General features: G+C 45.3%; 1 protein-coding gene across 6 annotated transcripts in view; it reads right to left on the reverse strand.

Annotated features, from left to right (window-relative positions):
• The window catches only part of LOC309540506 (cytosolic beta-glucosidase-like), a 111,786-nt gene that overhangs the window by 12,552 nt on the left and 73,490 nt on the right, over positions 1-25,744 (reverse strand). For all 6 annotated transcript variants that reach the window (XR_014223328.1, XR_014223329.1, XR_014223330.1 and 3 more), the window contains exons 4-5: positions 24,497-25,302; positions 19,684-19,807 (exon numbers count right to left, since the gene is read on the reverse strand). Coding sequence is in view for 3 of the 6 variants with exons in the window: in XM_082237430.1 (XP_082093556.1) it covers positions 19,684-19,807; positions 24,497-25,302 (930 nt within the window). In the remaining 3 variants the exon portion in view is untranslated. The remainder of the gene's footprint in view (positions 1-19,683; positions 19,808-24,496; positions 25,303-25,744) is intronic.

The following is a 25,744-nucleotide window of genomic DNA, read 5'->3' on the forward strand; positions in this document are numbered from 1 at the left end:
CTGCTTGGCAGGGGGTTGGACTCGATGGCCCTTGTGGTCTATTCCAACTCTATGATTCTATGATTCTATGATTCTATGATTCAATGTCATTATTTTCCAGAGACAATCCCAGATTTACAAAAGCCATCCTGGTTTCTGATTTATTCCCGGAATGTCCCACTTTTTTAAAAAGGTAAAGGGACCCATGACCATTAGGTCCAGTCGTGACCGACTCTGGGGTTACGGCGCTCATCTCGCTTTATTGGCTGAGGGAGCCGGCGTACAGCTTCTGGGTCATGTGGCCAGCATGACTAAGCTGCATCTGGTGAACCAGAGCAGCGCAACGAAACACCGTTTACCTTCCCGCCGGAGCGGTACCTATTTATCTACTTGCACTTTGATGTTCTTTCAAACTGCTAGGTTGGCAGCAGCAGGGACCGAGCAATGGGAGCTCACCCCGTCGCAGGGATTCAAACCGCCGACCTTCTGATCAGCAAGTCCTAGGCTCTGTAGTTTAACCCACAGTGTCACCCGCGTCCCTCACTTTTCTTTAGGATGTCCCTATTTTCATTGGAGAAATGTTGGAGGGTTTGAAGTTATGCGACCCCCAAGCCAAGGAGATAAGCAACTATACAACCTTTAGAAGACATATGAAGGCAGCCTTGGTATAGGGAATTTTTTTTTTAATGTTCAATGCAGGACCGTCTTAAGCATATCCGGCGCCATGGTGCAAAGATCCCTCTGGCACCTCCCCCTTTCCCAGAGTTGACCTTTTTATAGGGCTGGAGGAGGCGGGCAGCAGCTGGAGGGCAGCTCCTCCAGCGGGGAAGAGGTGGAGGCTGGACGCAGTGCCTCCTGACTCAGCTGGCTGCTTTGTGCCGCAGTGGCCACAGCAGGCAGTACGCCGAGCGAGCGGGCCTGCGCCGAGTGAGCGAGGGCACGTGCACTGCTCCCGCCAAGCGTCGGCTCGGTTTTTTCCCTTTTAGCCTTCTGACGCCCTGCAGAATTTGGCACCTGCAGTCTAAAAGGGGAAAAACTGAGCCGCCGTTTGGCAGGAGCAGCACATGTACCCTCGCTCACTAAGAGCACTCGTTCGGTGTTCCCCGGATTCTTGCCTGATGCCTTCTAGAACTTGGCAGCCTGGCGCCCCATGCCACTAGCCTCAGTGGGTAAGACGGGCCTGGTTTGATGTCTTATAATATTTTTATATATGTTGGAAGCTGCCCTGAGTGGCTGGGGCAACCCAGTCAGACGGGCAGGATAACAACAACAACAACAACTGAATAGGACCCTGAATAGGATGGGGATACTCTTCAGAAGGGACGTAGGTGGCACTGTGGGTTAAACCACAGAGCCTAGGACTTGCTGATCAGAAGGTCGGTGGTTCAAATCCCAGCCACGGGATGAGCTCCCGTTGCTCGGTCCCTGCTCCTGCCCACCTAGCAATTCAAAGGCATATCTAAGTACAAGTAGATAAATAGGAATCACTCCGGCGGGAAGTAAACAGCATTTTCGTGAGCTGCTCTGGTTCGCCAGAAGCGGCTTAGTCATGCTGGCCACATGACCTGGAAGCTGTACGCCAGCTCCCTCAGCCAATAAAGCAAGATGAGCGCCGCAACCCCAGAGTTGATCATGACTGGACCTAATGGTCAGGGGTCCCTTTACCTTTACCTTACTCTTCATAAAAAGGCCCTGCTTCTCCGCACTACTTACCTTGCAACTTTCTAACGGAAAGGGCTCTAATTAAGGTGGGGAGGCTCCTACCAGGACTGCAGCACTGCAAGATTTGCGGCTCCCGGGCTGTGCATGGGATGTTAAAAGATCATCAACTGCTCTCAATATTTCAGTGCCCCTATCCTAAGACCTCTGAACTAAGCACAAAAGAAAGGTTTCTATAACCTCTAAATTTCTCATTAGAGGCATTCCCAGTGCATATAGCTGAAGACAAACACACGAGAAACGTAAGTAGAATTATCTTATCTGCAAAGCTGGAAAGATGAAGGCATAAAACAGAATTCTCTGCCGTTCGTCCTGAAGAGTTTAGAGAAGTCTTTTTCCTTCCTGCTGAATTTTCAAATCAAGCTTGCTCTTCCAACTGATATACTAGTCACTGGGAATGGCAAAGGAAAGTAGTGCTGTTGTGCTCAGGTCCTGCTCAAGGGCTTCCCATATGCATCTGGTTAGTCACTTATGAGTACAGGATTCCACACTAGATTGGCCTTAACGTTTGATTCAACACGTCTCTTTCCACATTCTCAAAAATGCTGTCCTCCTCTCTTCAGAACATCAACGAGAAACCAATTTTTGGAACAGATGTATATATTTCATCGCATCGGATTTGAATTCCCAACTGAGAAAATATTTGGCTCATACGAAACATTTTCATCCTCGGTAATCTAACGAAGTACAATGGAACTACGAGACAGATTTATTCTTTGAACTCAGCTAGCACTGATCTTCTGCCGCTGCAAAAAAAATCTGGCGATTAACCGAATTCTGCAAGACTAGCAGTCTCTGTTCACTACCCAGTGTGGTAAATGACTTCCACACCCCAGGAGGGACAGATAGGGCATTTGGGGCCTGGGACTAAGGTTATTAGTGATATAGCAGCAGCAGCAGCCACAACACAGCACTGTCTTTCTGAAAAGCACTTAGATTTGCAGATGCTCCAAAAATGCAGTGGCAAAAACAAACAGCCAACAAGTGTGTATTATTCTATTCCTATATCTCTGCTATCTCCTGATAAAGAATTTCTTTTGAATTAGATCAAAGCCAGACTTTGCTGCATGCACAATTGTGATGTCATGCTAGGTTGTTTTTGGGGTGTGTGTTTTTTTCTTTAGGGGAGCGGCATTAATAAACAACAATACATTTATAAATGCAGGACACATTAATAAAACTGAAGTTCTGGAAAAGCTTTTTGTTTAAATAAAAGACATTTTTCATATCATGTTAATCTTCCTTTTGTATTACAAGCTAGCAACAGGTGCACATCCAGAGCTTATTTAAGATCAATAGATTAGAGATGAAAGAATTAAAGTAGACTTTTCTCTGACTAAGAGAGAATATGAAATGGATACAGCAAAACACTGCCACCTCCAGTTACAGAGAATGCACCGTCTAAAGCCCGTACAACACAGATACACTGCACACTCCTGAAAGATGAAGAATACATATAAAGCACAGTGAACTCTGGAAGCAAGCAAGGTGTCCAAGGGTAATTGAATGGCAGCGAGGTCCCAGGGAACTTCTTTGATCACAGGTTGATTATTTTCTCTGCTTCATGTAATTCTCACAACCAAAAAATTGTGGTTAATTCTAACTTAAGGTTGAGAATGTAAAGAGATCCCTTGGAATAGAGTGCGGCTCATACTGCTGCACTGAAGCCAGGGAGACAGGGTTCAAAATCCCTGCTCAGTCCTGAATATCACTGAATGGCCTTGGGCAGATCACTTTGGCTCCCAAAGCGACCAACTGTACAGGGTTGTGGGGAGGATAAAATGGACACGTCCTTATAGATCTGGGATCTTTAGAGAAAAGTGGGATACAAAAGTGGCAAACGGATGCTGAGGTGCTGAATTTTGCAAGGTATCCGAGATAAGGTAAAGGTAAAGGACCCCTGGATGGTTAAGTCCAGTCAAAGGCCACTATGGGGTTGCGGTGCTCATCTTGCTTTTCGGGATGAAGGAACTGGTGTTTGTCCACAGACAGCTTTCCAGGTCATGTGGCCAGCAGGACTAAACCACATCTGCCGCAACAGACACTGTGACGGAAACCAGAGCGCACAGAAATGCCGTTTACCTTCCTGCCGCAGTAGTACCTATTTATCTACTTGCACTGGCGTGCTTTCGAACTGCTAGGTGGGCAGGAGCTGGGGCAGAGCAATGGGAGCTCACTCCACCGTGGGGATTTAAACATTCAACTTTCTGATCGGCAAGCCCAAGAGGTTCACTGGTTTAGACCACAGTGGCACCCGCGCCCCATATGCTTCTCAGATAAGGTAGCCCAATTTGGCATCTGTGGGAATACTTTCAAATAGTATACTATATGCCAGGGGTCACCAACACATTGCCTGAGAGTGCAGGCCAGCTGATGGAGGTCAGCTCTGGCACCCACAGGGTCTCCTTCCTCTGCTGAAATTAGGATTGAGGGAAACATTCTTTCTAAGACAACAGAATAGGCTGTGGTGCGTGTTAAGGGTCCACAACAGTTCCTCTGGTTTGCAAATATTATTTATTTATTTATTTATTTATTCATTTATTTATTTATATCCCGCCCATCTGGCTGGGTTTCCCCAGCAACTCTGGGCGGCTTCCAACAGAATATTAAACTACAATAGTCTATTCAACATTAAAAGCTTCCCTAAACAGGGCTGCCTTCAGATGTCTTCTAAAAGTCTGGTAGTTGTTTTTCTCTTTGACATCTGATGGGAGGGCATTCCACAGGGCGGGTGCCACTATTGAGAAGGCCCTCTGCCTGGTTGCCTGTAACTTGGCTTCTCGCAATGAGGGAACCTCCAGAAGGCCCTCGGCGCTGGACCTCAGTGTCTGGGCAGAACAATGGGGGTGGAGACATTCCTTCAGGTATACTGGGCCAAGGCCGTTTAGGGCTTTAAAGGTCAGCACCAACACTTTGAATTGTGCTCGGAAACTCACTGGAAGCCAGGGTAGATCCTTTAGGACTGGTGTTGTGTGGTCTCGGCGGCTGTTCCCAGTACCCAGTCTAGCTGCTGCATTCTGGATTAGTTGTAGTTTCCGGGTCACCTTCAAAGGTAGCCCCACATAGAGCACATTGCAGTAGTCCAAGCGAGAAATAACTAATATACTCACAGCCCTCCCTCCCCCCAAGTTAGCAACCTCTACTATACGCTAACTCCTAGAATGAACCTCAGAATAAAATTAACTATTTTAAAACAATTGTCAGTGAATCAGTTTGATCTCTGGCACTCAGTTAAGCTACTCATGTCACTACTGGGTGTCTCTCAGATGAGAATGCTGCTTTGAGTGGGCCTGGGAAAACCTGAGAGAGAGAGAAGAGATCCCAGAAGACTTCAGGGGTGCCAAAAACATCAATCTTTTTTAAAAAAGGTGATAGAATGGATTGTGGAAATTGTCAAGGTATCTCTTTATTAGCTGCAGCTGGCAAAATTCTTGACTGGATCTTAGCAAAACCGTCTCCTAACTATATCCGAGGACTCCCTTCCTGAATCCCAAAATGGTTTTCGACCTTCTATGGGGACAATGGATATGATTTTTGCTGCTCAACAGCTTCAAGAAAAATGCAAAGAGCAAAATCAACCCCTGTATATGGTGTTTATTGACTTAACTAAGGCCTTCGACACTGTCAATCATAATGCCCTGTGGACTGTCCTTATGTAAATCAGCTGCCCAGATTAATATGTGAACAACCTTCAGCTCCTCCACGATGACGGCAGCAATCATGGACAACAATGGCTCTCAAAGTGAACCATTCACAGTGGGATTGGGCGTTAAACAGGGATGTGCTATCTCCCCAATTCTCTTTATTATCTTCATCACCATGATCCTACACATTGTCGAAAGGAAACTCCCTACCAGGATAGCACTCATATATCAAACAGATGGAAAGCTCTTTAATCTGAGTAGGCTGAAAGCAAAGAGCAAGTTTCCGTAACTTCTGTCACAGAGCTTTAGTATGCTGATGACAATGTGGCGTGTGCACACTCAGAGGATGACCTCCAAACCATCCTAAATATCTTTGCAGAAGTTTACAGAAAACCTGGCTTATCACTCAATATCCAAAAAACCAAAGGGCTGCACCAACAAGGACAAAATAACCCCTCTGCAGTGCCACAAATCCAACTCAATGGTGTAACATTGGAAAATGTTGATCATTTTTCCTGCCTGGGCAGTTATCTTTCCACAAGTCGACATTGATGCTGAAATCCAGCATCGCCTAAGCTCTGCCAGTGCAGCTTGCTCTCAGTTGAAGCGCAGGCTATTTGAGGATCGGGACATTCACAGGGAAACCAAAATGCTTGTTTACAAAGCCATTGTACTACCAACCATATTGTACACTTGTGAAAGATTCTATCAATGGTGTCTCTCAAAAAATTTACACATCGCTTGGGAAGACAGGCAAACGATCACCAGTATCAAAGCATTGATTCTTCAGCATCAACTTTATTCTACTGATCGTGTTGTTCGGATGCCTGATGATCGTCTTCCAAAGCAACTACTCTATTCCCAACTCAAGAATGGGAAGCGAAATACTGGTGGACAACAGAAAAGGTAAAGGAGGAAAAATAACCCCCAAAGAGCCCAAGGACTGAGCATCCTTAGTGACCTCTAACAGCCATGGAACATTGAGTGGCAGCTGGAGAAGAAAAAAGTCATCTCAAACTCTGAACACTACTGTTAGGGGTGAAAGGATATATTGTTTATGACCGTCTCAGAAGCTTGCCCTCAACACGACTTCTCCAACATTTCAGCTCCAGTTTTAAATTTCTCACTCATAATGTATTTCCCACTCAAAATAAAAAACAAAGCAAAAATGTGAAGGCTGTCATTAGCTCTTTGATGCTCACAGCTAATTTTATATTTTGCATATACAAGCTAACAACCAGGGATGCATAAATTGGGAGTCGACCATAAAATCACCATAAAAATGATCTTTAAACTCCTCACTTTTACAATATAAAATAGTGCAATGACAAAAAAAGTTTCTCCCAGCAGGGGATAATCAGAAGGAGCCATATTTAATTGTAACATTGTTGTTGAGAAATTATATGAAGCAGTAAAGTCTCTTTTCATGCGCAGATACGAAAAATTAAATTACCCTTTGGGTTGAAAATCCACAGGCCTTTTTAATTTCTCTCTAAAAGTCCTTTGGAGAACTCACTGAAAACTCTGGGATTTCTTTGGTTACAAGTACCGACTCTAATCAGAATACAAACATGCCTGCTGTTCAGAATACATAGTTCTCTCCCAGAACCTTCACCAACCAAAACTCTGTACTATTTTAGGCCCAGGGACACATCACACAAGTTCCTTCACATTTTGCTGTAGGGGACAAATGTCTGCACTGCCAGCTCTCCCGCTCTCTAAAGAGTTTTATTTTTTAAGGCTTCAAATAGGTCAGTAGGTGAAGACTTTGAAAATGAGCAAGGAGTTGTTCCTTTTCTTTATACTGCTCTGTTCGACTAAAAATTCAATTAAATGCAACATTATTTTTTTTAAAAAAAAATCACTTTATGGTTTAGTAGCCAGGATATTGCACTGTGTTGCAGGATGGTGTTAATGATAAGCCAAGACTATCAACAAGGCAAATAAAAGAACACCAACATACAAAAACACTTCTGTCCACACTCTTCTGCCCACATGGCTTACTAACGGTAAAGCCAGAGTGTAGAGAAATGTTGATTGTGAACTAAACTGACTGGTGTTCCTGCAGAAATTGAATTGACTGGCAGGTAAATAAGTGTCTTTTAGCCTGTAACTGTAGTCTAGCATGTTAGTACAGTGGTACCTTGGTTCTCAAACTTAATCAGTTCCATAAGTCCGTTCCAAAACCAAAGCGTTCCAAAACCAAGGCGTGCTTTCCCATAGAAAATAATGCAAAACGGATCAATCCGTTCCAGATTTTTAAAAGCAGCCCCTAAAACAGGAATTCAGCATGAATTTTACTATCCAACGAGACCATTGATCCATAAATTGAAAGCAATAAACAATGTACTGCAGTCACACAATCAATCCATCACTAGCTGAACTCGGTTCCACACAGTCACAAAAACAAAACAAAAAGAGCCGCAAAAACAAAAACGCAAAATGAATAGCAAAAACAGACAGACCTCAGCGTAACACTCAAAACGGAAGTGTGGCACTCAAATCGTCAGCGTGACACTCAAAACGGACGCGTGTTCGGCTTCCGAAAAAAGTTCACAAACCAAAACATTTCCGGGTTCACAGCGTTCAGGTTCCAAGTTGTTCAAGTACCAAGGCATTTTAGAACCAAGGTACCACTGTACTAGCATTTAAAGCCCAAGTACCTAAAAGAGCATCTTCCCCAGTTCCAACCATCTTGGACTCTACGACTGTCAGGTGAGGTCTTGTTGGTGGTGCTACCACCAGAAGCTACCCAATTGGTGCTTACTTGTTACAGGGCCTTTTCAGTAGTGGCTCTCCAGTTGTCAAATGACCTCATAGTGAAGTGCACCCATCTCCACCCTTTACCAAACGTCAGTAGGAATTTGGAAACATTTCTGTTTGGTGGATGAAGAATATTGTTCCTGGCAACCCCATCCCTGGTGGATGTTTTTAACTGTAATTGCTTTTATAATGTTTTATCTGTTTGAGAATGTTTTCGCTTTGCTTTTGTTTTTCCTTTTAAATTGTGTATCTGTTTGCCACCTTGAGGTCCTTGGAAGGGCAGGGTATATATTTGGTAAACAAAATAAATAATCGTGTCTACAAGGAGAAGGCTGTGTTCAGGAAGGTTTCTGGTTTTATATTCAAAATCAAAAGAATAACGAAGTTTTAACTGGTCAGTTAGTACCTCATCTTATTGGCCACCATTATAGGTCAGTAAGAGCACAGAATCTCACCCAAATGGTTGTTGGTTATGAGGAGAGGCCTGCCTGGTGTAAATAAAAGCCCAGGGTCACTACTGGTTGGAGAGAGACATGTAACAGAATGGCTAAGGACTTGGAAATAATCTCTAGGGAGATTTGGGGAAACCTGAAAGCAGCCAGGAGCAGCAACAGAGTTTATCATCCAAAGGGAAGCTGAAGATATACTCCATAAACTTTTGCTAAGAAGAGAGCAAGGCTCTGAGGCAGCCTTCAAGAAAGGGCTGTTACCAAGTGATGGCTGATCACTGTGGATGTGAGGAGACAGTTGTTGTTGGACCAGGCTGAAAACTGTGGGTGCAATCCTGAGAAGCCAGAAGGACTCCGCTCTGGAAATGAAGACTGCACATAAAAGTCATTGGCATGTAAAGGTAAAGGTAAAGGGACCCCTGACCATTAGGTCCAGTCGTGACCGACTCTAGGGTTGCGGAGCTCATCTCGCTTTATTGGCCGAGGGAGCCGGCGTACAGCTTCCGGGTCATGTGGCCAGCATGACTAAGCCGCTTCTGGAAAACCAGAGCAGTGCACGAAAACGCTGTTTACCTTCCCGCCAGAGTGGTACCTATTTACCTACTTGCACTTTGATGTGCTTTTGAACTGCTAGGTTGGCAGGAGCAGGGACCAAACAACGGGAGCTCACCCCGTCACGGGGATTCGAACTGCCGACCTTCCGATCGGCAAGTCCTAGGCTCTGTGGTTTAACCCACAGCGCCACCCGCGTCCTTATTGGCATGTAAGGAGTGTTAATTGGAGAAGGAAAGTCATTGGGGAACTGGCTAGGACAGGGGTCTGCAACCCGCGGCTCCGGAGCCGCATGTGGCTCTTTTACACCTTTGCCGCGGCTCCGGGGCGGATACTAGCGAGGGGAGGAGGCGCAATGTGTGCCCCGACACTCCCCACTGTGGCGGGCGCTGTACTGGCTGTGACGTCGCATGGGGGTGGTATGTGCGTTAGTCACGCACCGTCCCAACGTCACCTTCCCGCCCGCCGTCAGATCGCGGTTCCGGAGATATATTTGTTTTAAATGTTGCAATGGTTTTGCGGCTCCCAGGTTTTTTTCCTTCAGAAACGGGTCCAAGTGGCTCTTTTTGTCTTAAAGGTTGCAGACCCTTGGGCTAGGACATGGTTGGGGACAGAAACTGTAGCCTCACACAGCCACCGTCTAAAAAGGAACGGTAAGCTTATGCAGTACTGTTTAAACCAGTGTTTCCCAAACTTGGGTCTCCAGCTGTTTTGGGACGACAACTCCCAACATCCATAGCTAGCAGGACCAGTGGTCAGGTCTGGTGGCCATTGTAGTTCAAAAACAGCTAGAGACTCAAGTTTGGGAAAGCCTGCACCGTAACTGAGTAAAGCTAAAATGAACATTACAGCATATTAAGAATAAATTTATAGATGCCTTGCTTTTCACTTTAAACCTAGTACTCTGTTTTGTTCCACAGCATCCATACCTACTGAAAGTTTTATGTACTGAGTTGAATAGGATCCAAAATGCAGCAATCTGATTGGTCCTAGAACAATAGAATCCAGAATGCAGCAGTCTGATTGGTCCGCAGGAGCCACCCAATCCAACTCCAGATGGAAGTGAATCCGCAACCTGATTGGCCTACAGAAGAATCCCAGAATTAGCCAATAACGTGGGGCCCGTTGTGTAAATAATGTATATAAAGCAGACATTTCGGGGGAACTTCCATTCCTCACTACGATGAGCTGAATAAAGAGCATGAAATCCACACTCGACTCTGAGTATATTTCAGAAAAGTTAATTGATACAGGAAAGGATGAAGGTTTTGTTACATGGTGGCAATGGAGAGAAAGTGAGAGGAGGCATGCCATAGTGAAAACGTTGTGGTTTTTTTAACAGCTCAGCAGAAAAAAAATTAATAAATACTGTACCAATCTTTACAGCATATTGGTAACTGATGGGGAAAACACATCTAGGTCCTCAAGGCCAAACAGTGGGTTCACAGGTTTCAGACCAGATTCTATTTGTGTTCTGCATCTTTTAAAACTTGTAATATATACAGTGGTGCCTCGCAAGACGAAAAGAATCCGTTCTGTGATTCTCTTCGTCTAGCGGTTTTTTCGTCTTGCGAAGCAAGCCCATTGAAGGATTAGCGGATTAGCGCTATTAGCGGCTTTTAGCGGCTTATCGCCTTATCAGATCAGCTGATAAGCAGCTTAGAAAAAGGGGGGGAAAGGAAAAAAACCCCGCAGGAACTCGCAAGACATTTTCGTCTTGCGAAGCAAGCCCATAGGAGATTCGTTTTGCGAAGCACCTCCAAAACGGAAAACTCTTTCGTCTAGCGAGTTTTCCGTCTTGTGAGGCATTCGTCTTGTGGGGCACCACTGTATTCGAGGTTTTTATTATAAGGGAGCCTATTTTTTTTTAAAAAACCAGCATAATTCAAATCAGATTTTTTTTCCTTTTTAAAAAAAGAACACTAGGAGTCAGATCAAATTAATTTGGCCCACGAGTTACCACTTGACTACCTGTGCTCTGTTTACCTGGCCAACACAATATATCTATGTACAATAGCAGTGGCTTCACAACTGCATCATGTTTGCGAGCTCAAATCCTCCACCGTAACCCTGCAAAGTTATTTGCATTTAATATTAATAGGACTTCATAACACATAATGCATTGTGTGCATTTTATCCAGTCACTTCTAATGCTCTGTTCTATTGATCAATATTTTTGTTTCCATTTTACCCTGACATTGTAAAGGCAAATGCACAGAAGTGCAGCGCCAGTGCTTCATTTTGACATTGTAATATTCTTTCTGTACACTTGCATTTTCATTATCCGGAGACCATTGGAATGACAAGGAGTCCCCTTACAGGAACTGACAAAACTGCCTTAACTCAAAGCTGTAATGAAAAGGAATGACGGCGGGAGAAGGCTAGCAATTTATCAGCCAAAACAACCAATTCAGAACACAGATTTCTCCCCCAAAAAAGTATGCTATTCACTTGCACTTCCATTCTCCCCATCCCTGCAGAAGAAAGTAATTAAAATTTCACTCAGAGCCCAGACAAGCCCTGCTCAGGGAGAACGGCTGGCTGTGCCATAGAGAGGTGCCATAGCTCAGTGGTAAATACATAAGAAAGAACAGCCTGGCTTGATCAGATCAAGGGCACATCTAGTATTGCTTCCTGGGGGAGAGGGCAGTATCTGCAGGATGCTTTGGGAAAATCCAGAAGTAGAATATGAAAAAAAGCTCTTCCTCCCCTCCTGTTTCTATAGGAAGTAGCATCCAGGCCTACGCGGTACCATTTTTCTAGAAAAAGAGGTGTCGGAACTCACCACTAATGCCTCTCTTCTCCTCTTATCATGGCAATGGTGCCCACCTGAGAGGTGCCGGAACTGAGTTTTGGTGAGTTCTGGCTAGGGGAAAAAAGCCCTGAATCCGAACATGGAGGATAAACTTAATTGTTGTGCATAATTACCGTCAAAAAATCCCTCCCCCTTTAAAAGGAAGTAGTTCACTGAGACATGTGGAATGCAGTTTTTCAATGTTAGCACTGAAAGAATCAGCTGATGGGCTCCTATAGATTACAAGGTAAATACTGTCAGGAGTTCGGCCTGCACTTGAGTAGGACCCTGGCAGAGACACATGCCTGACTGGCATGTTCTCTCTCTCCTGGTCTTTTGTTCGGGAGCTTAAAAAGCTTTCTTCTGCCTGAACATCACAGCAACCGATGCCAACGGACCTCGGCTGTGATGTCTGCAGGCGGGCCAAGGGGCCTACCGGGCGACCCCCCAGCCTTCTTCAGCCGTTGCCGGTTCCACCACGTCCTTGGCACACAGTTTCTCTGGACTTTGTAGTGGAGCTACCCCCGTCTCGGGGCTGTACCTGCCTCCTAGTTTTCTCCGACCATTTCACGAAGATGGTGCACTGTGCCCCCTGCCCATCCGTACCCTCAGCTAAGGAAACCGCTCAGCTGTACCTTCAGCATGTCTTCCGCCTGCATGGCCTACCTGAGTGTGTGGTGTCCGACCGTGGTGTTCAGTTCACGGCCCGGTTTTGGCGTTCTTTGCACCAGGCCCTCGGAACAGAGGTCTGTCTCTCATCTGCTCACCACCCACAGACTGATGGCCAGACGGAACGGGCGAACGCGGTGCTGGAGCAGTACCTCCGGTGTTACTGCAGCTACCAGCAGGACGACTGGGTCGACCACCTAGCCTTGGCGGAGTTCGCTTATAACAACGCGGTGAATGCGTCCACCCAGCAGACCCCGTTCCAGGCCAGCTACGGGTTTCATCCACGGTTGTTTCCGGATGTGCTGCCGGCATCTACAGTCCCTGCGGTGACAGAGTGGCTTCAGGAGCTCCAGTCCCAGCAACAGCTGTTGATGGAGCAGCTGCGCCAGGCCAAGGAGGCGTACAAGGTCCAGGCTGACCGCCACCGCCAGGTGGGGCCGGAACTCCATGTCGGTGACCTGGTATGGCTCTCCACTCGCCACCTTCACCCTTCTCGACCTTCGCGGAAGCTGGACGCCCGTTTCACTGGCCACTTCCCTATCGTGAACCAGGTCTCGCCTGTGGCATTCCGTCTCCGGTTGCCAGCAACCCTGAAGGTTCACCCGGTATTCCACAGGTCCCTTCTGAGTCCGGTGGCCCCGCCCGACGAGTTCCACCCGAACCGTCCCCGACCACAGCCAGTTTTGGTTCAGGGGGAGCCTGAGTACGAGGTGGAACGCATTCTGGACTCCCAATACCGCAGGGGAAAGCTGCAGTATCTCGTAGACTGGAAGGGGTATGGGCCGGAGGACCGTTCCTGGGAACCAGCGGTCAACGTCCACGCGCCTGCCTGCCTCCGAGAGTTTCATGCGGCGTATCCCAATAAGCCGGGTCCGGACCCTCAAGTGAGGGGGGGCCTGGGAGGGGGGATGGTGTGATGGCCTGGGATTCCGAGTCTGAGAGTGAACCGGAGGAATCCCAGCTGGCACAGGAGTCCCCGCCTCCAGGGCCGGCTGAACTGGGGCAAGGCCTAGATGCTGAGGAGCCTGCACCTGTGCCAGATCCTCAGGGGCAGGCACCAGGTGAAGCCATTCTGGCCCCAGAGGTGCTGGAGGACTCAGTGGCTACAGGTGAGCCTCCCCCGGGGCCCAGTAACCCTTCGGCCTCTCCTGAACTGCAGAGGCTTAGGGCAGAGAGGCGAAGGGAACTGGTCTCTCCCAGGAGGAGTGCTCGCCTTAAGGCCAGGAGAGGCGGGGCTTCTGGGGGCCGGGACCGCCCCCAGCCTTAGAAGAAGATAAAGGTCAGGCAGCCCGGTCCCAGGTTGCGGGAGCAACGTCGTTGTGGAGTACCTGCTTTACCCAGACCTAGATCTGCACTCCCGGTGTGCCTGTTCCTCGTCCTGCTTCCTGCTCCTGACTCTCCGGTGTTCCTGTTCCTCGCCCGGCTGCCCGCTGCTGACCCACCAGTGTTCCTGTTCCCCGCCTGGCTCCCTGCTTCTGCTCTACCAGTGTTCCTGTTACCCGCCTGGCTTCCTGCTGCTGCCCTACCAGTGTTCCTGCTCCCCCGCCCGGCTCCCTGTTTCGGACCTCGCGTCTCATCTAGTGTTCGTCTACCCTGCTAGTGACTCTGGACTGAACTTCGGCTACGGTATTAGTACCTCCCCCCCCCCCGGGGCCAGCACATCGGCACACTTAGGGATCCGCAGAGTCTTCACAGATCATGCATGACAGACCTCAGCAACTCAGCATTTTGGCTAATCTACTTTATTTACATATAAACACACATGGAGCACTGCAACATGGCTCCCTCTCCCTCTAGCATCAGACAGCAAAGAGAAAGAACAAAGGACAATAGTCCCACTTCACGAAACACAGTAACACAAACACCCTGTCTCTGTCACTTCCCACTCTGTGGAGTAAAAACATATACCGTCATGTGAAAGACAAAAATCCCATGACTGCAATCATGGAGCAGGAATTCTAACAGATACAACCAACCTGATAGCACAGATCAGATTGTTCCTCTAAATTTGCCTCTACTATTTTCATTGAAGTCTTCAAATAACTACGATGGCACCTTGCCAGGGGTGAGTTGTCATTCAGAGCCTGGAGCTGTCCATTAGAAAGCTTCTCGGCAGTTGTGGACTGCTGTGCCAGCTGAGGCATATTCCTGGGCTGGAAGGTGAGTTTTGTTAGGGGGAAAACTGACAAAAACAGATATTGAAACCTTGGGATGTACCTCTTACGGACTTGAGTCATGAAGAGGAGAAGGCATGTCATTTGTTCCCCTCTTAAATTGATTCTTCACCATTGGAGGGGAGGGAAATCAAAGGCTCTGTCTTTATGCAGCTTGATTTTGATATTATCCCCACAGAAACCAATGCTGAGCATCTTTAACTTCTAGACAGTAACAGAAAATCCTACAGTTGTTGAAACTTTTACACGTCGAAAGCCAAATAAGAGGCTTTTGTCCCAGGGACAGTGTTTCAGATTTCAATGAGCTGGGAGATCAGCCAAGTCTAAAGGGGCTACTAGTGGATGTTCAAGATTAATTTACGATGAAGAAGAAGAAGGAGGAGGAGGAGGAGGAGGAGGAGGAGACGAAGAAGAAGAAGAAGAAGAAGAAGAAGAAGAAGAAGAAGAAGAAGAAGAAGAAGAAGAAGAAGAAGAAGAATTTATTATTTATACCCCACCCATCTGGCTGGGTTTCCCCAGCCACTCTGGGCGGCTTCCAACAAAGATTAAAATTACATTAAAACATCAGTCATTAAAAACTTCCCTAAACAGGACTGCCTTCAGATGTCTTCTAAATATCAGATAGTTGTTTATTTCCTTGACATCTGATGGGAGGGCGTTCTACAGGGCGGGTGCCGCCACCAAGAAGGCCCTCTGCCTGGTTCCTTATAACTTGGCTTCTCTCAGGAAGGGAACCACCAGAAGGCCCTCGACGCTGGATCAAAGAAGAAGAGGAGGAGGAGGATTGTTATTTATGAACATTTGGCCATGGTGATTTTGAATAATGATAATACAGTGGTACCTTGGGTTACATACGCTTCAGGTTACATACGCTTCAGGTTACAGACTCCGCTAACCCAGAAATATTACCTAACTTTGCTTCAGGATGAGAACAGAAATCGTGCTCCACTGGCGCAGCGGCAGCAGGAGGCCCCATTAGCTAAAGTGGTCTTCAGGTTAAGAGCAGTTTCAGGTTAAGAACAGACCTCCAGAACGAATTAAGTTCTTAACCACTGTAGTCATATCAGCACATATCAATGAGTTACAGTTGTGAGAGTTATCCTCTTCACCAGCCTTTTTAGGCAAAGGGATCTATGCATTTAGGATACATATGGAGCACACAAGTCTATAGTTGTCTCTTACAATAGTCACAAGACCAAACTAGATGATGTGTTCATTGTGGGAATTCAATTAATAAACACATTTTTTATATAAATAGTAGCTGTGGGGGGGGGGGCTGTGTATCATCAGGATCACGACAGGGGTGAGAAGGGCAATTTTACCCTTTTCTCTTTTGTGCCCCTCCCCACAAATTGCACTACATTCATCAGCAGGGAAGCCTCAGTTGGAGCCAGAACTAAGCAGCAACTTCTGAGGGAGATTTGGGGCAACTTTTCACATTATAATTTCAATCCAAAGAACTACTAGTTCTGCTAATGCAATAGGGATTTACCAGCCCCTCAAGAACTGCCTCCCCCAACTTGTTCAAAGTCTGCCCCCATCTAAATTTATATTTTGAATATACACTGAAATTTTAAATCCATACCTAGGATGAATACAGTAATTTGCATATGGTTACACTTTCATAGTTCCTCCACTCATAAACCGTAGTTTTCTTCTGAGCATAAACGTGGTGGGTCTTGTGCTGAAACAGCTCTCATATATCAAAGAAAACATAATATCCCATAAGGCCGCTCCATTTTGAAGCCTGCAGGCACAGCAACTCCTCAGTTTGGTTGTTAATCAAGGCTCCAGGAAGACCCAGTGGCGTAGCGTGGGGGGTGCAGGGGGGGCCGGACGCACCGGACGCAACATCTGGGGGTTAGGGTTAGGAAGCGCAAATCCACGGGTTAGGGGGCACAAATTACTTGCCTTGCCCCGGGTGCTGACAACCCATGCTACGCCACTGGGAAGACCTGCCTCTCCACTCCAACCCACCCAATGTACTCTGGAAGGATGAAGACAGCCATCTTCAAATATCTCAAGGGCTGTCACATGGAAGAGGGAACAAGCTTGTTTTCTCCTGCTCTCGAGGGTAGGACTAGAACCAATAATAATAAGAATAATAATTTATTATTTATACCCCACCCATCTGGCTGGGTTTCCCCAGCCACTCTGGGCAGCTCCCAACAGAATATTAAAAACACGATAAAACATCAAACATTTCCCTAAACAGGGCTGCCTTCAGATGTCTTGTAAAAGTCAGGTAGTTGTTTATTTCCTTGATATCTGATGGAGTGGTGTTCCACAGAGCGGGCGCCACTGCCGAGAAGGCCCTCTGCCTGGTTCCCTGTAACTTCACTTCTCACAGGGAGGGAACCGCCAGAAGGCCCTCAGAGCTGGACCTCAGTGTCCAGGCTGATCAATGGGGGTGGAGACGCTCCGTCAGTTATACTGGGCCAAGGCCGCTTAGGCAAACGCGGCCCTCCAGATGTTTTCGGACTATAACTCCCATCACCCCTAGCTAACAGGACCAGTGATCAGGGATGATGGGAGTTGTAGTACCCCAAAACATCTGGAGGACCGAGTTTGCCTATGCCTAGTTTAGGGCTTTAAAGGTTAGCACCAACACTGTGAATTGTGCTTGGAAACATACTGGTTTCAGTTAGAAGAAAGGAGATTTCGACTTTCCGAAACTTTCCGACAGTATGAGCTGTTTGGCAGTGGAAGAGTCTCCCTTGGAAGGCTGCGGACTCTACTTCCTTGGAGGGTTTTTAAGCAGAGGTTGGATGGGCATTTTTCATGGATGCTTGAGTTGAGATTCAGGATTGAGTTGAAGGGGGTTAGACTGGATGATCCTTGGAGTCCCTTATAACTCTACAATTCAATGATTCTATGACCAAGTATTATTTGTTTCTTTGATAAGCTCATATGGTTCCGACCCATGCATGGTGACATACTAATTAATTACCTTTTTATCCAGCTCAGGTACATGGTACCCCATTTTATTCTCACAGCAAGCCTTTGAGGTAAGTTAGGGTGAAGAGATAGTAACTAGCCCATATTTTTTCCAGAACCGGAAAATATGGTTCCGGAATTGGAATATTAATAGATGTGTAAAACATGCAGGGGTAAACAAGGAAATAATAAAAGAATCAATTGAAGAATTATTAAACTACAACACAACAAGATGGAAGAAGTTAAAAAAAATATGGAGATCACACATGGGTGAAGGGGAGTGGGGGGTATAGGGGAATTTATAAAAAATTCTAATATAATATTTTTAATTGTGTTGCATTCATAAATAGCAAAGGGAAGTCTCTAGCAATTAGGTATAGTTTAATCTAGTCAGCTATGTAATAGGCTTATGTTACGAAACGAATATGGATTTTGAATTTGACGTTTGTAATTCTTTTTCGGTTTTGGAATAAAGTTTTTTTAAGAAAGAAAAGAGAGATAGTAACTAGTCCAAGGCCACCCAGTTAACTCCATGGTTGAAGTGGAGATTCCCCAGTCCTTGTTTAAACACCATGTCACATCAATTCTTGTGTTTCCTCTTTGGACCTCTTTGTGAATGGAAGAGACACAGCTCTCAGGTGGGGCAGAATCAGCAGAAACTTCATTTCTTTGAATGACAGACATTGGGCGCGTTTCCCTACTCATCCATGACAGGCCAGCACAGATCACTTTATAAAATCCTGTTGCAAGAACTGGAGTTGAAATGAAATCAACCATAGCGTTTTTTTCAGAGTGGGTAGATTTGACATGGTGTGACTATTTGGACACTGTACAATCAACGGGGTATATGTGGAGAGTGTATTAACGTATGGTCTGTGTGTGTGGTTTGGGAGCTGCACGGTCAGGGAAAAAACAATGCTGTCCAGGGTTGTAAAGACTGCAGAGAGAATAACTGGCTGCACTCTTCCCACCTTGGATCAAATCTATGCTTCCAGGTGCCATAAGAAAGCTGCAGAGATAGCGCAGGATAGTGCGCACCCCGGAAATGATCTCTTTCAGCTTCTGCCTTCTGGAAGAAGGCACAGGGTTATAAAGACTAGGACTAGCCGCCTGAGAAACAGTTTCTACCCAAATGTGATTTTGGTTTTAAACGCATTGTAAGGAGTTTGTATGGGAGTATATTGTATTTTAAAATGGGGTATCGCAGTTTTTAGGGGGCTAGCCAGGTTGGGATAGCAGGCTTGTTGGTTTTTGAATGTCTTATGTAGATTTTTCAATTTCGTTGTTCTGTATGGGACAATGACAATAAAGATTATCGTATCGTATATTTTTGCACACGTGCATCCCAAACTATCTTTTTTTTATATTTAAAGAACTAGCTATTTTCAGATGAACAAAACAAAATAGACAAACCCATGCACTGTGCAGACTTTTTGAAAAAAGCAGCTCAATTATTTTGTAACAGAATTGTCAACCAACCTGTATTTTACTTGTCTGACTAGTAAAACTATATTGTGTTAGGTAAGCATTTCTGGGATCTAAGAGCCAATGGACTCCAAATTTTGCCCTGGCTTTACTCCCAAACTTCCAAATTCTTTCAGATTCTGCCCCAACCCAATAGGGCTTTTCCTGCCCTGGCTTTCACTCCTCGATCTTCCTAAGATGACAATATTTCTGAAATTAATCGTTCTCAGCTCTATTTTCCTCTGTCAGGTCATATATCAATTAGCATAGCCTACAATTTTAGCATTATGAACACCAGATTGGGGGAGGGGGGAAGCAATTTCCGTTAAATTTTCTCATTTCATTCCACTCTAAGATGGCACAGAAGGACTAAAGCTACTTTCTTTCCTATCTGCTAAACATTTTCTCCTCTAATCACAATGCTTTTGTCTGACGTACATTAGCCTCTAGAATCACTAGTCATTGCTAAATGCAAATAGGCACACAGGAAAATTATATTAAGTTTGCACAATTGATCTTTCATCATCCTTAAATTGTACCTTTTAAAATCTCCAGTAAAGTCAGCCTGAAATACTCCCAGCGCTGAGTGTCATCGAGTGCAGCAGGGTCACTTTGGGAAAACCCATTCTCGGTGATGTAAATTATAGGGTGATTATATGTATCCTAGAACAAGGGAGCAGAAGTTTTATTCAGAACAGATGTTAAGAAAAGCCCATAAAATCAGGTGCATTACCCTCTATCTACTTTAAGCTACAACCCAAAACTAGTTTTCATCAAATTGCACTGACCCTATTAACTTAATTTTCCACAAGCTGACCTTTTATGACTAACAATGGAAAAGCAAAACTGTGCAAATACCCATGAAGACAGAGAAATTACTTATTTTAATGAGAATACTAAAATATCTTTTTCCGCATTAGCATCTGCTATATTGTCACTGCTTTTTAACCCCTCAGTCCTGGCAAGCGATAGCAAATTCCACTGGCAGAAATGATCGGAAGGCGCCGCACACCCCATCCACATATTGAATCGAAAAAGCTGTTCCTGTGATGCAGCAATTCAAAGCGAGAACAGTCCACATCCTTGCATATTGCATTGTACAGGGGCACATAAACAGAACTTGAATAAATTGTATGTGGGATGTAATCCACTGGGAGCAGTCAAATACAACATTCCTTGTTTTGCTAGAGTGGTCATGCAGGGGGTGTTGGTCCAGCCAGTCGAACTTCCTGTTACACCTTCCTTTTTGGATGGGACTAGTAGGTGGGCATGACCTTTCCAGACCAGGTAAAAGGCCTAGTCACACAGCCACCTCCCTCTCTCTTCAATCTTCTTTTTCATCCTGTTAACTTCCTGATTCACCTGGAACCCCAGGTTATCTTCCATATGGGGTAAGCCTGTTTGTATATGTTTGCAACTTTAAGCCTAAAGCCTGCCTTCAGGGATCACACTTTGTTCTGTCTGATTGTGAGTAAAACTGCCCTTTGTTACTTATGAATAAGACTGTTGTGTCTTTATTCTTTTAGGAGGAATCAAAGGGGTCTTTACCAGGAATAACAGAACATATTTCAATCTGGGCAAGCCCAGGTTAATACCAAAATATGGCTAATACATGGACCAGTTCTAAGGAATGAGATATTAAAAGTTTTTGTTGTCCACTTTGCATTGCCTATCTCTGGTCCAGAAGCATTCTGAGCACCTCGACAGTATCGAATGCTTTTTGAGAGGGTGCAGCAGCAGGAGTGTGGGTGCTGTAGGAGTGTTCATTGTGGTTTGCCCAGGTATACAATCTCTGATCAAAAACTGAGCTTAAAAAGAAGTTTGTATTCTTTCACAGCAGAAGCTAGCTGTGTTATAACACTAACTAGCTAGAACCCTCTGCATCACAAGCCCAGCTGCTACAGTTTTTCCATTTTCCCCCCATTTTTAGTTTTCCCATTATTTTTTAACTTGATCATGGGTTGTTGTTGTTGTTTTATGGCGAATATACATTTAAATGAAAAAGGTAAAAAAATATAGCTTAATAATAAATAAATACATTTAAAATTTGTATAGTGCTTTCAAGTGTTCACAGTGTGCTCATTCTCTGGCTTGAATCCTTACAACAAAGGAGTAACAGCAGTGACAGCAGTCACGAAATTAAAAGACGCCTGCTTCTTGGGAGAAAAGCAATGACAAACTTAGACAGCATCTTAAAAAGCAGAGACACCACCTTGCCAACAAAGGTCCGTATAGTTAAAGCTATGGTTTTCCCAGTAGTGATGTATGGAAGTGAGAGCTGGACCATAAAGAAGGCTGATTTCATTCAAATCCACAGAACTCAAGGGGGTGTGCAAACACCCACAAATCCAGGTATTGACCAGACACCTCTGAAGCTTAGGGCTGGATATATACAGCTATAAAAAAACGCTATGAAACGCTATGAAAAGAAACGTTATAAAAGCTCACAATGGAAATTTGCATAACATATATGTAGGCCTGAACCATATGCTAGTTCCCAAAACTTTACGTATCCTGTCAACAGTATGAGTTATACACTGCAGAACCTAGACAGCATCTTAAAAAAACAGAGACATCACCTTGCCAACAAAGGTCCATATAGTTAAAGCTATGGTTTTCCCAGTAGTGATGTATGGAAGTGAGAGCTGGACCATAAAGAAGGCTGATGGCCAAAGAATTGATGCTTTTGAATTCTGGTGCTGGAGGAGACTCTTGAGAGTTCCATGGACTGCAAGAAGATCAAACCTATCCATTCTTAAGGAAATCAGCCCTGAGTGCTCACTGGAAGGACAGATCCTGAAGCTGAGGCTCCAATACTTTAGCCACCTCATGAGAAGAGAAGACTCCCTGGAAAAGACCCTGATGTTGGGAAAGATGGAGGGCACAAGGAGAAGGGGACGGCAGAGGACGAGCTGATTGGACAGTGTTCTCGAAGCTACTAACATGAGTTTGACCAAACTGCGGGAGGCAGTGGAAGACAGGAGTGCCTGGTGTGCTCTCGTCCATGGGGTCACAAAGAGTCGGACACGACTAAACCACTAAACAACAAGGTACCCTTGTTTTCAGGCTGAGAGAAAGTGCTGTGAGTTCATGCCAGAGATGAGCACTGAGCTGAAGACTTGTCCAGATTTGCAACTCAGTCTCTTAACCCCTCTGCTGCATCAGCTCAGAATTCCTAAAGAATGAGTGCAAGGCAAGTGAATCAGTGTTGCAAGTTCTGGTGAGTGTGTTGTCAAATGCATTGCAAAAGCAGGGGTAAATATGCTCATCTCTTGGGGACGGGGAGGCGGCAGAAATGGCACGCCAAAGGCAGTTTTTAATGTTTGTCTGTATGCAACCCAAGGAACTAATAGAATGTCAAGGTATAGATTTCTGCTATCTCTAAGTGGAAAGCAAACAGAAGAACTACCTCAAAGATTTAGATGCCTCTGTGTGGGAATAAGGGATTTCGAATAAAGTGACTTTGCTTCCACTGTCTTAGGAGATGAACACTGTCTTGTGGAAATAGTCATCGAAAGAGGTGTCCTAGAATGCTGTCCTATATTGCCTTCTGATGAAATTCTGCACACAGAAAGAGTTCCAGAATATGAAGTCAGTTTAGGGGGGGGCAAGTCTGATCCCATCTTCTTTGAACTGTATTTAAGGCAGGCTGCTGCAACTAGTTTTTAGTGGGGTTGCCTTTATTATGCATTCCTGGTTTTGATTTAGCTCTGCACTTGTTTTGTATTAAGTCCCAATTATTTTATTATGATATAGAACTTATCCTATTGACTTGCGGATTTCATCTTAATTGAATTTATTGATGTGCTATGTAATGAATTGTTTCCAAATGTTATTTTGATCATCTTAATGTTTATTATGAACTGCTTTGCACACCATTAAAACTTAAAGCGGGAGGCAGGCAACAGCCAGACGGAACTTGAATATTGTCAAGATTAATATCTGTGATGCGTGATTTAAAGGTTGGTTTGGGGGCCGTATTAACTTTTGCAGATAATGTCCACATGGTCCTTAATGGTTGATCTTTGAAAGCTGGGGTTTGGCAATTTGAGCCAGGTTGCCAGGTGTTTCTGACTGCCAGTTCTCTTTCTTTGCCCTAAATTAGGTTGCTTGTGTTGAGATTCCTCCTCCGTATTTGCAGTCATGAGATTGTTGACTATCACAAGACAGTGTATGTTTTCATTCCACAGTGTGGGAAGTGACGGAGACAGGATGTTTTCTACTACTGTGTTCCAGAATGTAGGACTATTGTCCTTTGTTTCTTTCTCTTTGCTGTCTGGTGAGAAAGAGGACAGAGCTAAGTCAGAATGCTCTGAGGGTATTATATGTAAATATAGTAGATTAGCCAAAATGCTGTGCTACTGAGTTCTGTTACGCAAACTGCGAATACGCTGCAGATCCCTAAGGGTGCTGATGCTTCTTGGTATCAGTCGCTGTGATGTTCAGGTTGCAGAAAGCTTTTGAAGCTCCCGACCGACCAGGAGGGAGAGAACATGCCAATCGGGCATGTGTCTCTACCAGGGTCCTACACGAGAGTAGGACGATTCTAACAGCTTGGAGGACAAGGAAGAGAGGGCTTTTGCATGGAAAGGGGCTTGTGAGTTTGGTTCTGGTATGGACCACAAATTCTAGGGGAAAGCATGTACTCAGAAGCACCCTATTCAACCACGTTGAGTCTCTGTTGCATCTAACTCTGGTTGGTGGACCTCAGAACTTATGACTGCTTAAACTCTGAAGTCTGCCCACGCTCATACAGAGTTGTGTTTTGAAGTATCATCATATCATATCATATGCCTATAAATGCAAGATCAGTGATAGTCAATGTGATGTTCTTCAGACGTTGTGAAGTAAAACCTACATCATGCCTGGCCATTGGACATGCTAGCTGGGAATGATGGGAGTTGTAGTCTGAATCATTATGGGGAAACTTGCCCTGACTCGGTTACTTCGTGGGAGGTATCTTTGTCACAGTGAGTTGTATCCAACTAAGTTATACTTGGAGCAGGCCTACTGAATTAATGGACCATAGTTATACCCATCAATTTCAACGGATCAGCTCCAAAGAGGACTAATGTTGGATATGACCCTGTACCCTGACAGATGCAATACTAGCCCTTCCCTGATGCCAGACGGAAAGCAGTCCTCATAATGGGGGTCTGCTACACAATGCACTGACAGTGACACCGGGTTGTTACCTGGATTTGCAGTGAAACAAAAAGTGTGCTTTTGTTTCAACCTGCTTTTGTTTCAACCTCTACACTAAAACCCCTTTGAGCATGAGACATCTGTCACAGTTGGTTCATCAAGGAAATGGATAAACAGATAAGGGTGGAGGCAGGGGGAATACCATACCTTAATGTATTTCAACAGGCGGCGTAAACCCCATGGAACAACAGCCAGCCAAGAACTGCCGGTTGCTACAGGCCAGGATGGCTCTGTTACTTGTTCCGCTTCCTTGTCCGCAGACATACTCGGTGGGCTATGCGTATTATCTCGGTGCTTAATTTTGCGGGAAGTGTAATAATTTAGAGAGAAAAAGTCAGCGGTGCCCTTGATCATCATCTTTTCTTCCTCAGTAAATTCCGGAAGCCTCGACGATGGAGAACCGTGCCTTTTACATACAGCAGAAATCTGGGATTTCATGATGGCTGGATAGTCACCATTGAGGAAGATCGGGGTAGCGAACCAATCCAGGCAAAAAGCCACGTGCCTCTTAGCAGCTTCCTGGTCAGCAAAAGAATTCGGATCAAAGGGTTCTGCCCAATCTGAGTTGAGCGCTATAGACACAAGTCCGCCCTGTGTTTTCCGAAATAGCCTATCATAAGTGTGCCAGGCTGCAGCGTGAGCTTTGATCATGTTGTGAGCGGCCAGGTATGCGCCGGTGCCAAGCTCCTTAATACCTGGGGCCATCGTACCTTCTTCGTAGCCGAGCTCAGCCATAACATACGGCTCATTAATGGTGATCCACAGCTTCACTCTGTCCCCAAAGGTTCTGAAGCAAAACTGGGCATAACTATCAAAGGCTTCCACCGTGGCCCCTGATCTCCAGCCTCCTTGATGTTCTAAACGCTGCGGTAGGTCGAAATGATACAGGGTGACCACAGGAGTCACGTCATTTGCTAGCAGACTATTGATCATTTTGTCATAATATTCAACTCCTATAGAAAAGGGAAGCAAAGCAACAAGGTTTGCATTTGTACTTACAAAGTTCATTTTGAAATCTTTTCTTTAAAGATTTAGCTTATGTAAACAGAGAGATAAGAGAGGTAGAGACATAGTGGAAGACAGGAGTGCCTGGTGTGCTCTGGTCCATGGGGTCACGAAGAGTCGGCCACAACTAAACGACTAAACAACAACAATTCAGTAAACACAATGAACTTGCAGGGTAAAGGTAAAGGTAAAGGGACCCCCGACCATTAGGTCCAGTCATGGCCGACTCTGGGGTTGCGGCGCGCATCTCGCTTTATTGGCCGAGGGAGCCGGCATACAGCTTCGGGGTCATGTGGCCAGCATGACTAAGCCGCTTCTGGCGAACCAGAGCAGTGCACGGAAATGCCGTTTACCTTCCCGCTGGAAGGTATTTACCTATTTATCTACTTG

Source organism: Podarcis vaucheri (genome assembly GCF_965113315.1).
Source record: "Podarcis vaucheri genome assembly, chromosome: 9".
Lineage (NCBI taxonomy): Eukaryota > Metazoa > Chordata > Lepidosauria > Squamata > Lacertidae > Podarcis > Podarcis vaucheri.